General features: G+C 33.8%; 1 protein-coding gene across 6 annotated transcripts in view; it reads left to right on the forward strand.

Annotated features, from left to right (window-relative positions):
* The window catches only part of LOC114052343 (contactin-associated protein-like 4), a 587,798-nt gene that overhangs the window by 424,503 nt on the left and 144,325 nt on the right, over window positions 1-18,970 (forward strand). For all 6 annotated transcript variants that reach the window (XM_027874897.1, XM_027874896.1, XM_027874899.1 and 3 more), the window contains 2 exons: window positions 3,706-3,877; window positions 16,144-16,250. In XM_027874897.1, coding sequence (XP_027730698.1) covers window positions 3,706-3,877; window positions 16,144-16,250 — 279 coding nt within the window. The remainder of the gene's footprint in view (window positions 1-3,705; window positions 3,878-16,143; window positions 16,251-18,970) is intronic.

Consider the following 18,970-nt stretch of genomic DNA (forward strand, 5'->3'; position numbering starts at 1 on the left):
TGGTTCTGCTCACTTCACTCAACATAGCTTCATATAAGTCCAGGTTTTTCTGAAGTCTGCCTGCCCATCATTTCTTATAGAACAATAGAATTCCATTACATTCATATATCACAATTTGTTCAGTCATTCCTCAATTGATGGGCATCCCCTCAGTTTCCAATTCTTTGCCACCACATAAAGAACTATTATAGATATTTTCATACATGTAGTCATTTCCCCTTTTTTAATACTTTTTTCTTAACTCTGTTATTTCTTCCTGTATTTTAATATATCCATTATATAATCTCAGTTCCACTATTGCAGTTTTTGTTGGAAACTTAATAGATACCAGAATAATTTACAAGGCACTGCCTGCTAACCTACTTTGACTGATCTAACCTTGTGGCCAATACTGTTTGGTTAGTATTATAGTCTGCCCCAGAGCTCTGTCTTAAGTCCCCTAATTATCTCTATATACTTTCTTTTATGGTGATCTCATAAGCCCCCAGGGGGTCAGCCATCCCTTTTATGCGGATGACTTCCTGATCTATTTTTCCATTTCCAGGCTCTCTCCAGAAATCAAAGTCCATATTATGTACTGCTTCTTGGATGCCTCCAACTGTACATTCTGTAGACTTCTCAAACTCAAAATGTTCCAAATAAAACCCATTCATCTTTCCATCAAAAGACCCTCATTATTTCTTCATAACATTACTACTTCTGTTGGGGGCAGCACCACTCTTCTCATCAGCCACTTCTCCCACTTATCAAATCAGTTTCCAAATCTTGTTATTTCTGCCTCCATAATGTCTCCGTTTGCTCCTTTATTATTGAGTCACACAACCACCACCTTAGTTTAGGCTCTCATTACCTCTGTCCTGAACTATTGCAAAAGCCTTCTGTTTGGTCTACTAATCTCTATTTTCTCCACCCTCCAATCCATCTTCCTCATAGCTGTCACAATGATTTTCTAAAGTCACAGGTCTGATAATGCCACTTCCTTAATCAAGAGGCCCTGGTGGCTTCCTCGTGTCTTCAGGATCACAAACAAACCTCTCAATTTGGCCTTTAAAGACCTTCAAAATTTGGGCCTAACAACCTTTCTAGGTCTATTTTACATTTCTCTTATTTTTTTTAAAATTTTTAAACATTTTTCCCTTACTGAAATGAAAGAAAGGAATGAAAAAAGAACAAAAGAAGAAAGAAAAAAAGAACTTTTGTATCATATATAAGTCTAGTCAAACAAAACAAATTCCTGTGTTGCTCATATCCAGAATGCTTTTCTCATTCTGCTTTTTAGTTCATTAGCTCTCTGTTAGGTGTTGAGTCGTGTCTGTCACCCATCCAGTTCATAATTGCCATTACTGTACCCTTCTTTATCTTCACCTGGAAGAGCTCTGTATGGTCCAGATCCCCAGAGACCACCCTGTGCCACTACCCCTTTTCCCTGGAAGGAGCTAATTTGTTAAGTTTTGGAATTCCACCCTGGAACTGAGTTGTCTGATTGGTGAATGAGTGAATGCGGTCACCTAACTCATTATATCTACCCTGCCCTAGGCCATGTTTCATATCCCATCCACCTTTCTGCCCAGGATATTTTGCCATCTGTCCTGGCACTATTCCCAGGTTCCCTTTCCCCAACAAGATATTTTATGTGATCCTCACTACCTCTAGAACCTTTCCAAAATGAGAATTATGCAAGAGATAAAGCAATTTCAACTGTTTCCACAAGGTAGTATACTAACAACCCTAAGTTAAAAACCCAATGGTAAGCCTACACAAGCTGACTCATGGAATCAAAACAGAATTCAACTCTACACCCCCTCTCTCCACTCAGTGCTTTGGAAATCCAAAAGATAGAAGCTTGCTCAAGCTGTAACAGTAGCTGACCAACAGAACTCCGTCAAAAATAAAGGAAACTGGGGTAGGACACTTGGGTGTGACTATGTTGCATACCACTAAGCCTGAGGTAAAAAGTCCAGCCTTCACTGGGCACCAGTTCTGTTCCCATAGGTAATTTGGACAGAGATGGAGGCTGGTGAACTATGAATTGCTTGCCTTGGAAAAAGGTTGAGATGACTTTGAGATCCAACCTCAGGGAAACCTCCATGGAAGGAAAGGGTGTCAGAAAATGAGAAATAGGGAAAAATAAGGGAAACAAAGTCTAAAGTTACCAAAAACCTCAAGAGAAAGAGTATTCAGTTAAAAACCTTCACCATAAGCAAAAACAAAAACAGTGAAAATATTTAGAGAATATATATAAGGGAATATGGCCTCCAGAGCTGAAATAAGAGTCGATTTATGAATAAATATTGCAAGACAAAGTAAAATCAATTAACACCTGATGAAGCAGAAAATTGTGGATTTCAAAGTAAGCATATTCTGAATGGTTTAAAAGAGAAAAGAGGCAGAGAGAGAGAGAGAGAGAGAGAGATTAACATTATTTCTTTTCAATAGAATTTAATCTCCTTGAGGGAAGAGACTTTCATTTTTTCCATTTGTCTTTCTAGTTCCTAGCTCAGTGTCTAATACATAACAGGCATTTAATAAAGGCTTATTAAATAAATGAATGGTGATTAATAATACTATTTTTACAATAAAATTTTGTATAGTATTTTTTAGTTTATAAAATTATTTTCTCCTAAGAATGCTCTGAATAAATTATGTATAATTCTTGTAGGAACATTGATCTGGAAGAAAATTAGAATAATTTAGTGTTGGGGAAGAAAACTAATCATGTTGTTTGAGTATTAATAGTAACCCATTAATATTTGTATTTCAGGCCAAGCTAATAATGATTTCAAATATTTTCACCCTTCAATATATAAAAAAGGATAAGATAACCCTTTCCCCTGTTTTTCATGTAGTGTTCATGAGAAATGCTTTACTGCATAATCTCTTTGTTTTATTGCAGCATCTTCTGATTGTCTCTTACCCCCATTTTATTTCCATTGATTACATTTTTTCTTTACCATGTTGGTGTTGAGACAACTCTTTATTCTCTACAAAGAACATTCAAAAGGAGTGTGAAATAGAAAAGAAAACAAAAATCCTGAACTGATGGCATAGATCAGGCACCTCATTGGTCCACTTTTTAAAAACATATTAGTATATGTACAGAGATTCAGTAGGTTGTTTACATAGTTTTCTTATGTTGTCATTTTCTTTTTTTTTTATATCTAGAGATGGAATCTGGCTACACTGTTGATTTAATAGTACTTTCTAAGCCTTGTGATTTTCACAAATCCTAAAAGAAGTATATTCTCTAATTGCCTCTCTCATTTTAAATCTACTTGCAAGTCAATTTCTATCTCTTAGACAGCACGTTAATTTTAAAAACTTTCTAATTCCTAAGATTTGTTCTTAAAGCGAAATCAAACTTTGCCTGAACTAAATGAACACTGATTTGATTTCTTCCAGAACTTAACACAGCCTTTTCTTTGCAATTTCCTAACTTGGAGTGTGACAGTTACAATGCTGGGAAAGTTTACTTTCCTTGCACTTTTATTTACATTATTTGTTTAAAATGGAAATATGTGATTATAAAAATCAAAATTTTTCATCACCTTTCAATCTACAAAGGAAAATGAGTGTTTCCTGTCATAAACCTTCTCTAATAGTATGTTTTTGCTATAATGATAATTAATTTCCATTATTATTATTACTACTACTGCTACTGCTACTACTATTACTACTACAATGATTTTTCCTTTTTTTTGTATTCAGGTTGTTCTAATACCAGCTCTGACTTCGAATGTAAAAATCCTTTTGGTGGTTTTCAGGGATGTATGAGACAGATTTCCATTAGCAACAAAGTTGTGGATCTGATTTTGGTACAGCAGAGCATCTTTGGAAATTTCAGTGACCTTCAGATAGACTTATGTGGCCTTATAGACAGGTAAGATCAGTCTTACATCTTTATTTTGAAATGGCTCTTTTCAAGTACTTGAGGGTAGACAAAAGAACTTGATGGATGGTAAAAGAAACATTAGTCTTTGTTTTCCTTTGGTAGAATGTAAAATGGGATATTTTCATACTCATATCAAGAATAAAAAAATAAAGTCTTTAAATGGATAAAAAATATTTCTTTTAAATGATATTCAAGTACAATAAGAGAATCCCAAACATTTCCTTAGATTGTAGTATGTTTTTGTATTTGATGAGTTGTAGTTATAATGGATTTTGTTTTGTACTAAATATTTAAAAAGTTAATAATTTAGGAAACAAGGCTCTAAAACTGGATTACAGTGTTTTTGGGGGAAGTACATACATAAATTTATATATTACCTGTTCCATGAGAGTTAATACTTTATCCTTAATCCTTGTCTCTTTGATCTCCAAAAAGGCCACAGCTGCCATTTCATTTTCATTAATGATAATTCGTAATTTGGAATAACTGTTGTTATACCATGCTAATATGAAGTCTAAGCATCCAAGCATTATCCCTCCTCATTTCCCCACTCCCATGCCATGCTTCCTACAATAATAAAATTCTGATGAAAATAAAAGTTGTAGCTGCCTTAGACAAAGGTTAGGGGCTACTGAGGGAAAAGTCATACTATATGTAGTAGAGGAGTTGTCAAGTGGACTCAACACAGAAAACTAGATACAATACTAGAGGATAAAAGATTCTGGGGCAAAATACAAATGTGTATCCAATGCCAGGTTACTTTGCTGTCTTGTTAAAATGAACAGTAATAACTTTGAAATATTTTAAATGAAATCACTCAAGCTTTTATGATAATCAAGCTCATTTTTAAAGGAACCATACAAAGAGAAAAAAAAGACTTTGATACATCATGCTACTATTTTTTTGAATACATTTGCATGTATATGAAAAATTCAGTCAGAACAGAGAAAGATAGGGTGTTCCAAAGTTCTTAGTGCAGCTATAAGCTATTAAAGCTTACAACTATGTTAAGACTTTTGGGATTCACTATGTCAAATACTACAGCATATCTTTCAGTTAACACAATTAAAGTTCATCCTCCTTAACCTGTTGTATGTTAAATAATGATTTTAACCTTGATAAAATTAAGAGTAGCAAGTTATAAATAATTTTATTAATATATGTATACATTTGTACATACATACAGATATTTATAATTGTATATTTTTTTGAAATGAGATATTTTCTAAAAGAATCAGTGTTAAGTATTCTCAGGTACATCATTGTAGTGTAATGCTCCCAGACATGGATATTCTTTTCCTTTGAAATAAAAATTTCAAACTTAATATGAACAATAGTTAAAGGAAATATTTAGTCAATAATTATAAGTATTTTTGTATTATCTAATTAATTATTTGATTTAATATGTATGAATGTCTATCAGTAATGTAATTCTATGCTGCTGTTCTGGCAAGAAGAGTTTATCAGTCACTCTTACTTGCCATTAACCTCTTTTAGTGCCATTCCCTCCCTCAACCTGCCACCAAACTTTATAGACTAGGGTATTTCTCCCAAATCTCTTCCTTGGATCTTCAGTACTAGTCCTCCCTGCTAATTTACTCATTGCCCAGAGGAATCTCCTTATAAGTATTCTTTCAATTCCCTGAGAAGTTAAAAAAGTAAACTAATGATTCTCTCTCTCTCTCTCTCTCTCTCTCTCTCTCTCTCTCTCTTTCTGTCTCTCTCTCTCTCTGTCTCTCTCTCTCTCACACACACACACACACACACACACACAGCCTAATTTCCTCTTCCTAGCTGCATTCTCAATACATATTCTTAGCAATGCCTGTGGTTAAATTCTATGACAATTTCCGTCTTAAGAGACAAAATAAATGTATAAACAATGAAAGACTAACATATTTAGAAAACAAAACAAAACTGACTTTTCCTTTACCCAATGGAAAATACTTTAGTTCTAGATTTCACCCCAACCTCCAGAAAGACTGGGGTGAAGAAATTTAAGTAGAGAGCTGAAACGAAGAATCACTGCATTAGGATTTATAGTGGAGGGATATGTGTGTGTTTGTGTGTGTGTTGGTATTCAGTTAATGCTGAATACCTTTTGCCTTAGCATGACTTATGCTTAATGCACCCATACATAGTTACTCACACAGTCCTGGTACCCATTTCTCATCATGACTCTTTCCCCAGTTTTTGCTTTCCAGTCTAATATTCTCCATCTCTATCCTCAAATGGTTTGACTCTTCCTCCCCATAATCCATCTGAATGGGAGCATGTAGTTCAGGCAATCTGGCCCCACTAATCATAGTACTAAGCAACTCCCCAACAGTAGAAAAGGGAAATGTTGGTCATCTGGTTGCCAAGATAGCACGTGAGTAGAAAGATAAATGTAGATTCCATTATTATTTAAAAGAAAAATGCCCAATATCCATGTCTCATCAAGATTTAGAAGTCATGTAAACCTGGATTCTTGAAGTCAGTGTAGATAGAACACAAACTCTTAAAGGTTCTAATAAACTGTTATTGTTGTTTAGTTGTTACAGTCATGTCCAACTCTTTGTGACCCCTTTTGGGGGTTTTCTTGGCAGAGATACTGAAGTAGCTTGACATTCCCTTCACCCTTCTCATTTTACAGTTGAGGAAACCTCATTTTACTGAGGTAAACAGGGTTAAGTGACTTGTCCAGGGTCACACAACCAGTAAATGTCTGAGTCTAGATTTTTACTTGGGTCTTTGTAACTCCAGGCCCAAGTTCTCCATGCACCATATCACTTAACTGCCCTGTTAACAAACTCAAAGAGTTTTAAATATGATCTTCACTATAAACTGTCTACTGTAGGAAGACCAACCTAGTTATGCAAAGAGTTATTTATAATAAATTGTTTGACCTTGAAGACTCATGAACCAGATAAAAATACAAAAAAGTATTAAGTACTTTGTGTCCATCATCTGTTTCTGCAGTGCTGGTGGAAGAGTGATGAAAAAGGGTCAAGGGGTATTTTAATTTTTTTAAGTTTCTTTTTTATTAGTTCATTTTGATTTATCAACAATCACTTCCATAAGCTTTTGAGTTTAAAATTTTTCTCCCTCTGCCTCCCCTGCTCCCTCCCCAAGATGACTCACAATCTGATACAGGCTATACATATACATTCCTACTAAACATATTTTCACATTAGAGTTGTTGTAAGGAAGAATTAGAACCAATAGGAGGAACCATCAGAAAGAGGAAACAAAACAAAACAGAAGAAAAAAATTAGCAAATAGAATCTTCAATCTACATTCAAACTCCATAGTTCTTTCTTTGGATGTGGATAGCATTTTTCATCATGAGACCTTTGGAGATGTTTTAGAGTCTTGCCTTGCTGAGAAGGGCTAAGTCTATCAACGTCAGTCATCACAGAACGTGGCTGTTACTGTGTACAATGTTCTCCTGGTTCTACACACTTCACTCAGCATTGGTCCATACAAGTCTTTTCAGGTTTTTCTGAAGTCCATTTGCTCATTATTTCTTATAGCGCAATAGTATTTTATTACATTCATATACCAGAACTTATTCAGTCATTCCCCAATTGATGGGCATCCCCTCAATTTCCAATTCTTTGCCACCACAAAAAGAGCTGCTGTAAATATTTTTGTACATGTGGGTCCTTTTTCCCATTTGTATGATCTCTTTGGGATACAGCCCTAGAAGTGCTATTGCTGGGTCAAAAGGTATGCACATTTTTATAGCCCTTTGGGCATAGTTCCAAATTACTCTCCAAAATGGTTGGATCATTTCACAACACCACCAACAATGCATTAGTGTTCCAGTTTTCCCACATCTTCTCCAACATTTATCATTTTTCTGTTTTGTCATGTTGGCCAATCTGATAGGTGTGATGTGGAACCTCAGAGTTGTTTTGGTTTGCATTTCTCTAATCAATGTTGATTTAGAGCATTTTTTCATATGACTATAGATGGCTTTAATTTCTTCACCTGAGAACTGCCTGTTCATATACTTTGACCATTTATCAATTGGGGAATGACATCTATTCTTATAAATTTGACTTAATTCTCTATAAATTTTAGAAATGAGGCTCTTATCAAAAACACTGGTTGTAAAAATTCTTTCCCAATTTTCTACTTTCCTTTTAATCTTGGTTGCATTGGCTTTGTTTGTGCAAAAACTTATCAATTTAATGTAATCAATATTATCCATTTTGCATTTTGTAATGTTCTCTATCTCCTGTTTGGTCGTAAATTTTTCTGTCCGCCATAAATCTGATAGGTAAACTATTCCTTGCTCTCCCAGTTTGCTTCCATTATCAGCCTTAATATCTAAATCATGAACCCATTTTGACTTTATTTTGGTATATGGTATGAGATTTTGGTCTATGCCTTGTTTCTGCCATAATCTTTTCCAGTTTTCCCAGTAGTTTTTGTCAAATAGTGATTTCTTATCTCAGAAGTTGGAGTCTTTGGATTTATCAAATAGTAGATTACTATAGTAATTGACTACTGTGTCTTGCATACCTAACCTATTCCACTGATCCACCACTCTATTTCTTTGCCAGTACCAAGTAGTTTTGATGATTGCTGCTTTATAATACAATTTAAAATCTGGAACAGCTAGGCCAACTTCCCGGCTGGGAGTATTTTTAATGACAATTTTTGACCCATCTACAAATATTTGTATTTGTAGATTTTTGTGAGATTTTGTGAGATGTTTATCCAATAGTCACTATACAGAAAGACTACTGGAGAAGGTAAACTATTTCCATATTGACCTTATTGTTATTAATAGAGATAAACTATATGTAAACTGCAGCTAAATGCAAAGATAGCTCACAGGTTCTCCCAGCAAAGAAGAAAGTAGTAGTGAGAATTGATTTAATCTCATACATCAAAGGGAGAAGAAATATCATTTCATGGGGTCTGCCATGATCATTTGCCTTATAGGTTCCACATTGAATATAATATGCAAGTTGATTTTTCCATAGTTACAACTTATGTGTCACTATCTATTGTAGAAAAAGTCAAGACATTCTCAAAATTCACACTTTGTTACTTGAACATGAATATAGGAATAGGAGAATTTGATGGAAAAAATATTTTATGGAATTAAGAAATGAAAAAAGCCTGCTAGAGTCATGACCTCATTTGGAGGTTTTTTTGGCAAAAATACTAGAGTGGTTTGCCATTTCCTTCTCAGTTCATTTTATAGGTGAAGAATTGAGGTAAAGAGGGTTTAGTGACTTGCCCAGGGTCACACATCTAGTAAGTGTCTGAGGCCAGGTTTGAACTCAGGAAGATGAGTCTTCCTGATTCTAAGCCCAATGCTGTATCCACTGTGTCACCTAGCTACCCAATTCCTTGGAAACCTTATGTCTATATAGCATGATTACTATTATTAAGGATAATCACAAGTATCTCAGCATGATGGGAACTGAATAGCATCACATATACAAAAACAAAATTAGCCATATCTTAATAAATAGGAAATTGTTATTTACAGATACAAGAGTCGTTTCAGAATTGTCTGTTTATAGTTAAATCAAAAGCAGAAAGGGCAACAATCTCAATCACATTAGAAGAAATGATAAAGAGGAAAAGAAACTATACATCAATCAGTTAAAAACCAAGGTTATTTAAGCCAGGAGTCTTCAAACTATTTCAATGAAGAACGCCTATAAACAAAACAAAACAAAACAAAACAAAACGAAACATTTTTGAGCGTGTAACTTCAGTATGTGGATATTTACTTATATATTATTTGTACATGCTACTATACTTATTTTTATGAACATTATAAAGCTTTCACAAAAAACAAAATTCTAAAACAGGATGAGATATAGATGAAATAATGTTTGATGCAAGAGTTAATAGGGGGCTACTGGAGTTTACTGAGTAGGGGGAAAATGTTTACAGCTGAACTTTAGTACAATCTCTTTGGCAGCTGTGTGTTCATCCTTCATTCTTGAAGAAGACCAATGACATCAAGAGGGTGATGTTTTGACTTGAGATTGAATTGGATTTAAGTGAAGCTGAACTGTGCAAAGTCATCAGCCTCTGTCCTCCATAGTAGTCAGGGTCCAGGGGCAAGACAGAGGTCAGGATGACTGGCAATGGCTCTGGATGCAGTGGGAGACCTTGGCCTTTTTAAGCTAAGGTCCTTTCCAAGTCTCAGGTTTCTGAGGCAATGACCATTCAGTAATTAAAGAATTGAGGCAAAAGATGGCCTAGTTTGATTTCATAAAATGAATCATAAAAGAATCATGTGGAAGATAGATTGGAGTGAGGAATGTCAAGTCAGTAACCCCCAATTTTTTTCTGGAGCTGGAGTCCATCATGATGGTATGGGTAATTGTGGCTTGAGTTAACTGTTGGCAATGGGGGTACAGAGAATAGGACAGATATGAAATATAAAAATTACAAAATTTAGCAACTAGTTTAACATATGGGGTGAAAGAGAGTAAAGCTAAGTGGGGTAGAGAGTGTGCCATCAAAAGTAATAGGGAATTTCAGAAATTCAGTGGATTGTGGGTGAAAGATGATGTGATGCTGTCACAACTACCTCCAATTGCTCAATCTTTATGACTTTAAACTACCCATAATAAAAAGAGGGAGGCAATGCTTTTAACTGCCAGGGTCACAGAGCACAGAGCAAATTCCATCTCACAGGGGCAGTTCCTGTATTCAAGATGTGATCTGGGAAGAAGAAGGTGAAATTATGAGTGTGTGTGGGGAGGGTAGTTATATTTCCAGAGGTATTTGGGCAGGTACTGCTGTGAGGTGGGTGAGCAGTTACAATATATTTACTCTGAGGAGAGAAAGCCCAACAAGAAAGGAGACAGATGGGGTGGGTGTGGTTTTGGAGACAAGAGCCATGACTAGCAATCACAGAGAGGTGAAGTATTATCCACACTTTTTTGAGATCAGATCATGGACCCTATGAAATTATGCTGTGGTTCCCCAGGGAACCCCAAGAACTGCTTTGGTTAAAATTAGTTTTAAAAAAAATTAGCTGACTCTAAGAAATAGAAAATGATTAATTATTAGCAATTATTACCAATAATTATCAGAACAGCTAGGTGGTGGTACAATGGATAAAGTGATGAACCTGGAGTCAGGAAGACCTGAGTTCAAATCCAACCTAAGGTACTAGCTGTGTAACCCTGGGTAAGTCATTAACCTGTGTTTGCCTCAGTTTCCTCATCAGTGAAATGGGAATAATAATAGCACCTATCTCCCAGGGTTGTTATGAGGAACAAATGAGATGATATTTGTAGAGCATTTAGCACAGTGTCTGGCACATAGTTAGTGCTATATAAATGCTGGTTGCTATTATTTGATAAGGAAGATTAAACCAATTTAAACAATTAAAAGACAAGGCTTACCAAAAGAGCCAAGAAATTTCTTCAACTAGTAAACAAAATTTCAGTAGAATCTCAAGTCAAGAAAAATGCTAGCTAGGGGTACAACAGTTTAGAGAACAAACTTATTTGTGAACCATTACAAAGGAAAACAAGAGGAGACTATAAACATTATCACCTTAAAACCACACTCTAAAAAGGATGGAAGGGAAAGCAAGCTTCCAGAAAGCTTGGCATAAAGCAGAACTGAAACAGAATATTGCAAAAGGATTCATGGAATGAGAACAAATAGAATTGAAATGGAACTGATTTTTCTATAGTTACTGACTCATTAATTTGATAATGGAATGATCACAGTTGTTCTCTACCCATCCTGTGCCAAATATACTATAAAGAAAACTGTAAAAGGAAACTATAAAGGAAACTCTAAGGCAGTAAGTTGGGAACAGCAATTAGACCTAGCCAAATATATACAGAAGATAAAGAGGAGCCAATTCTACTTGAAAGATAAGGGGATGTATTCATGGTAATTCTGAATTGGGCTAGACACCAAGATCAATTAGTCCAATCTTTCATTTTACAGGTGAGAAATCTGAGACTTAATGAGGTGAAATGGAGAAATTAACATTACTTAGGTAGTGAGTGGTGTAACTAGGATTCTTAAGTTATGTTCAAGTATATCATTAATAAAAAACATGAGAAATAAACTTTCATTGATAATTTTTTCTACATCTATTGATGGAACAAAGCAGTATGTACATTTAAAAAATATCAATTGGGTAAAAAAAAATGGTATTCGTCCTTGTGGAAAAAAAAGATTATAATTAAAATCTCTTCTCCAGCAACTGTCTCTTATGCAAAATGCATTGAAAGATGCAACAACAGAGGGAATTTTATTTATTAATCCTCCTTTCAATAACAAATAAGGAATAAAGTAAGCAAACATTTGTTTGTCAAATATATTCACAGGTATCGTTTGGACCATATCCTTTACAAAAGCCACGTGGAAGTTGGAGTCCCTATAGATAATCAACTTTTCTAGATGCTGGTTTTGGGGATGATTTTATGGTGATTGAACTGAACCTTGGAATAATATAGGGCTTCTTTAATGAGATCCTTTTGGGCACTTTCTCATTATTCTCTCACTTTTCTTTGATATGAATTCTGTTAACAGTTGTGTTCTAGTCCTCCCTTTAAACTTCATTACCCTTGGCAGAGCAAACTGAAACTAAGTAATAATTGAGTTCTACCTCTTCTTTATCCATTATCATGGTTCATTCCACCCCAGCAACAATTTAAGATGTGGATTTGAACTCAGAAAAGAGGTGCTAAATGTAACTACTTGCTCAAAGAACACAGTAAAAAATTTTTAGGATTTATGAAGAAGAACTTGATATATTGATTTATAAATAAGAGGACCTGCGTTTGAGTCACAGATCTGGCAAAAAAATGTCAGTGTGGCCACTGACAAGTCACTTAACAGGCATCTCAATTTTTCTCTCCATAAAATGTGGATAACACTATTTGCAATAACTATTTTATGATTTTTTTATGGAAAATATTTTGTAAAAATCAGCCTAGATAAATAAGTACTATCATTATTAATATGTACAACAATGTATCATGTTAGTTAATACAAATACTGGCTCCAGTAGTGTTTTCAAATATTTTTTTTTTTTTTTGCAAAAGTGAATGCCCTCCATAACTCATATCTTCCTGTACTTTTTTGTCTGGGAAAGGAGGGGTGTCAGACCTATGATTTTTATTTATGTTGAAAACTCCCAATGTAATGCAAATGCCCAATTTATTGATATCCATAAGGAGTCACCTGAGACACTAAGAGATTAAACTATTATGTATCAGAAATTCTTCCTGTATGTCTCTTCATTTGTGGTTTGGATTAGATGGTGTCTGAAGTCCCATTCTACTAGCTGATTCTATTGTGCTGTGGGCCCATTCAGGATCCTAAGGATCATCATTTTTTCACCTTAGTACTCATGAATTACTCATTTACTGATCTGTTGTAGAATTTTTGAGGAGTTCTGTCTTAAGCTTGCCACTGTACTATTTCAGAATCTAACTTCATTACATTATGAAAGTCGGAATGAAACTTGTCCATCTACAATCATTTGGGATCTCTTTTCTATCCTTTATAATTTATTATTAATATTATTTTTAATTTTTACAGTGAGTTAGCAATCATATCTGCAGGTTCTTTCAAAGCCTATAACATAATACTTTTCTTTTCCATATTTCAACTTACCCTAAACAGTCAAGTGTTTTCCTTTTATTTGCTCTGCTATCCTGGGCTTAAATTTTCTCATAGCCATGTTTGTTATACCCTTTCTTTTTTTGAGAATTATTTTATTTGATTAAAAAATGTGGAATCGAGACAGGAGTTGAGTGGTGTTATTTTCTCTGTCTCATCTCAAGGTATTTAGGTGGTATAGTGTATAGAGTGCTGGATTTGGAGTCGGGAACACCTGGGTTTATAACCTGACTCAGATTTTTATGAGCTAGATGATCCTAAGAAGATTACCACTGAGTCTCAGTTTCCTGTTGTGAGAATCAAATGAATTAATGTATATAAAATGCTTTGCAAACTTTAAAACACTAAATAAAGCTATTGTTATAAATTATATTATTATTATTAAATTAAATTATTAAATTGAATTAAATTATTATTATCAAATTAAATTATTAAATTAAATTATTATAAATTATAAAGCTATATATAAATAAAGCTATTATTATTGTTATTATTATTATTATTATTATTATTATTATTATTATACCATATTCTTCTATTCAGTTGTCATCTACCCATCTTCACTATCTTGTTTCAAATATCATTAAGGAAGTTATTTTTCTTTAAGTGCTGAATAAACTTAATGGATTTAGCCTTCTTGACACCATTCATGTAGATTCATGCCATTCCTTTATGTATTGGTTACATATTCACCTCCCCCCACCCAACTTTCAGTTAATTATTTTTAGAAGAAAGATTTTAAAGCTTTGTTAAGTTTAATTGTACTTTTAATTGTCTCCTAATGTGATATTTTGAAGAACTCTACTATAGTTAAATTTTCATTCATTTCACCTAAACTTTCCACTTTGTGTAAAGTATTAGATGAATTGGAATGGAAAAGGAATCAATACAAATGAAGATAATGTAAATCACTTAAGATTTGTGAATAAAAGTTCCTTTCTCTGTTAGCAATGAAAACCAGAATGAAAAACCTTTGGAAGACAGGAAAAAAGTGAGTTAGGAAGGTTTATATGTAGTATGGGACTAAAATCTATTCTGAAAATAAGTAATTCAGCTTGGTGTAGTGGATAAAATGCTGGGTGTGGTGTCAAGAAGTCCCAAGTTTAAATTTTCTCTCAGATACTATCTGGGTGATGCTGAACAAGTCATTTAACTTTTGCCTATCTCAGTTTCCTCATCTGTAAAATGGGGATAAGCAGAATCCCTGCCTAGCAGTGGTTTTGTGAGAATAAAATACTATTTGTAGTACTTTGCAAACCTTAAAACTATATAAATGCTAGTTAGTGTTATTAGCTATTATCATATCTATTATTTAATGTACCAATACCATTCATTACCTACATATGGGTAACACATAAATACATATACATATGTACTTACTGGTTTTACTTTTTATTTATAAAATTCAAATTCAAACTGAATAATGAGGTAAATGAAAATTAATCTAGCTTGTAATTTTGGAAAAATACAGTCAAAGTAAGACAAATCATATTTACTAGTAAGAGATAAAAGGTTAAAATTTTAAACTATTCTCAGATGCACCAGGGCAATTTGCTTAAATCATTTTCAAGGTCTGCAAAATAATGTCATAACTGTCCTTTTTGTGGGTGTTTACTGAGTTCTCATTTTTAAAACTTATTTGTCCTGGCCTCTCTTCTCCTGTTAACCTGTCATTGATTAAAAATATATAAAAAAAGGGGGCAGCTAGGTGGTGCAGTGTACAGAACACCGACCTTGAAGTCAGGAGGACCTAAGTTCAAATCTGACCCCAGACCAGATCCTGGGCAAGTCACTTATCCCCAATTGCCTTAAAAAAAAACAAAAACAAAAAAAAAGTGACAATAGTTTGAATCCTGACCTAAATTAAACTTTTAGTTTTATCAAAAGAAATAGAAGAATCTCCTTCTTTGGACATCATTCAAAGCATAATAGATTCTCACCTCACCAGTTTAACTGGTTTAATTGTAGTCAGCACTTTCAATGCTTTTATTTCAGCAGGGATGGGAAGCTAGGGAGTTAGGAGTGCTATCTGAAATCTCAGTTTCTCATCTCTCCTAAATTTCCAAAGACACTAATCCTCTCTGGCACATATTATCAATTTGATTTTGTCCAAGTTTGTCTTCTTATATGAGGTTATGGATTAATTGGTCATCCAAAATCCTCCTCCAGTATATGGAATTATATGGGTAATCTTTTTTATTTTTTCTTTTCTTCAAATCATGCAGTAATTGACAAAAGAAAATTATTTATATACATGTTTAACATAACAAAGCAGTATTCTATTCTTTGAGCAATTGATATTCCTGGTCATATGTCCAATTTATTTTGTGCCACTTATGGAAGGGATCCTCTGATAGCAAGAGAAGAAAGTTTTTTACCAATACTTTAACAATAACTTTTACCAATACATGACAATAAGCAGGTTTCTGATGACTTTATTAATATGTAGAGTGGTAGTATGATTAGGGAATCTTGGTGACAGGCCCAAAGATTATTAGTCATATTTAATTTCACTGGTTATGATACTAATGTTGCCCTTATATCACATTAGAATAGTCATTAGTCAATAAAGCCAGTTTAATTTTGATTACTGAATATGGGAAGATAGTAATTGTATTGGCTTCTCCTTTTAGGTGTTTACCTAACTATTGTGAACATGGTGGTGAATGCTCACAATCATGGAACAGTTTCTATTGCAACTGTACAAATACTGGTTACATGGGAGCTACTTGTCATTCCTGTAAGTCAAATACATTTGCTTATGCCTTTTGGTGTCCCAGTTGCCATGGTTATCACTATTGCTTTCTGTATCATTCCCTTCTACTTAACCCCATGATGTTTATTTGTTTAAGTTTTTAAGAGTACGTTTGTGCATATGCACATATACACATTTGTGTTCTTGTTTGGATCCTAAAATACACGCCAGTCATTTCTTATCTTTATTAATTCTTTCTTTCTTTCATTCAACATTTCTTCTACTTATTACTTGTGTATCTTTTAGTAAGTCACTTAACTTCTCTGGATCTCAGTCTATAAAATAAAGGGTTAGATTGACTCTATGATCTGTGGCTACATTGAAAATATAACAGTGAATAAGATATAACATCTGAACTCAAGGAATTTACAACCTAAAAGGGGAAAATAGCATGAATGTAAGTGTAATTTAAAATATGTTAATAACTTTTGCTTAACAGCATAGACCTAAATATGGAAAAGACCTCAGAATCCATCCAATCCAACCCCCTCATTTCACAGACAAGAAAACTGAGGACAAAAGAGAATAAGTGATTTGTCCAAGGATACACAGAGAGTATGTGAGATAGGATTTGATGCTACTGCTAATGCTAAGAACCAGTGATTCTTTTTTTGGTTGGTTGATTAGTTTGATGTAGTTAACTGCTTTGATATAGTAAATAGGGGTCAGTCTTGGAGTCAGGAAAACTTGTGTTCTTTTCTTGATTTGGACAGATACTGGCTTTATGACTATGAGCAAGTCATTAAACATTTCCCCAAGGAAATATCTAAGCTTTAAATTGTTAACCTATGTTAGTGGAAGCATTTTTCACAACAGGACTCTTCCACATGGGAATCATTGATTCACAGGTCTGAATCTCCCCTCAAATCTATGTCTCTGTCTGTCTGTCTATCTATGTATTTAATACATTCAACTATTTATTGTGCTTTAAAGTATAAGCAGCATTTTTTCCTCATTAAAGGCCTCATTCTAGAAAAATCACTAGACTTGGAGTCAGAAGAACTAATTCTTGTGACCCTGGGCAAGTCAATATCTCTGACCCTCAGTTTCCTTATATATAATAATATTTACCAGATGGAATTGTTATTTAGATCAAATGAGATAATACATGTAAAGTGCTTTGCAAACATTAGAAGGATATATAAATGTGAGCTACTATTATAAATATGATTATTATTAGGTTTAAATATTTGTTCTAATACTATTGACCACTTGTGTAATTATGGGCAAGTTATTTAACATCTCTAGATTTCAGTTCCCTCAGCTGTAAATTGGAGAGATTTGATGAAGTTAACTCTAAGACCTTTTCTAACTCTCATTCTTGCAAGCACTAGGAAGTAGCTGATATATGTATTAATATTGCCATTTTATACATTAAGTAAATGGAGTCATAGAAAGGTATTGACATGTTCAAATTCACACAGTTAATAATAATAACTCCATTTATATAATCCTTAAAGGTTTACAAAGTACATTTCACATAAAAAGCTGGCAAGATCAGTAATGGAAATATATAGAGGATACTGAAATTCAGAGACATAAAGGGACTTACCAGTTGTCACACAGCTACTAGTAAGTATCAGAGTTTTGATTGGATCCAGTTTTTCTGACACTATCTTGTGCTCATTCTACTAAACCACACAGCCTACATGTAGTAGCAAAGGAATACACAGTGGTGCTATAAGATATAGTGAGAAAGAGGTCATTCTAAATAAAAGGGATCAAGGAAAATCACATGGAGAATGTTTGGAGCCACTTTCTCCCTTCTTCTCTCATAACAGTACCTCTTACCTCAGCACCTTTAAGGGAGGAATGCAAATTTTAGTCACTAGTCCAAATATCCTTAAATCCCTTTCATTGTATGCATTTTATCATTTATGAAAATTATGTAAATGCCTTATGGAAAGTGTATTTTCTGCCAAATGACTTTAAAGTTTTTTCCAGCAATATTATTTGAATGGAGTCTTTCTCAGGAGTTTGTGTTTATCAAATTCTAGATTGCTATCTGTCTTAATTGCTAAGGCTTATTTATCTAGTCTATTCAACTGATCATCTTTTCCATTTTTTCTCCTCTGTCAGATAGTTCTGATAATTACTACTATGTAATTTAGTTTGATTTGATGATATAAAGCCTACTTCCTTCCTATCTTTAAACAATATTTCCTCTATGATCCATCTGTTATTCTTTTGTTCCTTAATATGAATTTGTTATTTTTTTCTGATTCTATAAAATATTTCCTTGGTAATTTAATATACAATGCATCTGTAGAGCAATTGGAGGTAGCGTTTGTCTTTTCTTTTTTCTTTTTTGGCCCATGCTTTCTTTTCCTTTACAGTTATTGCTGAAAAATTCTGATTCATATAAATTGGTGCTTTTTAAAAACATGTACTTATTCCTGGCACTTTGCTAGACTTTTCTTATTTTTATTGAAAAGTCTTAAATTTGATGGCTATATTTAAGAGTAAAACTCAGTCTGTCTGTTCCCATCAAATTAATTCTACTGTTTTCATCTTGTTCTCTATTGTATTTCTTGCTGTTTTCTTATGATTTCTTGGCATGTAGCATTCTGACATGTTTCATTATGTTTTCTGGGAGGATAGCTATTGCTAAGACAGTCATTCCATGCTCTGTGTTCAAGGTCAGCTATCTGTTCTTCCAGTTTTGTTGTCTTTTGATTTTGCTCTATATTTTCTTCCACCTTTTC

This window comes from Vombatus ursinus, unplaced genomic scaffold (genome assembly GCF_900497805.2).
Source record: "Vombatus ursinus unplaced genomic scaffold, bare-nosed wombat genome assembly UNPS02014807.1, whole genome shotgun sequence".
Lineage (NCBI taxonomy): Eukaryota > Metazoa > Chordata > Mammalia > Diprotodontia > Vombatidae > Vombatus > Vombatus ursinus.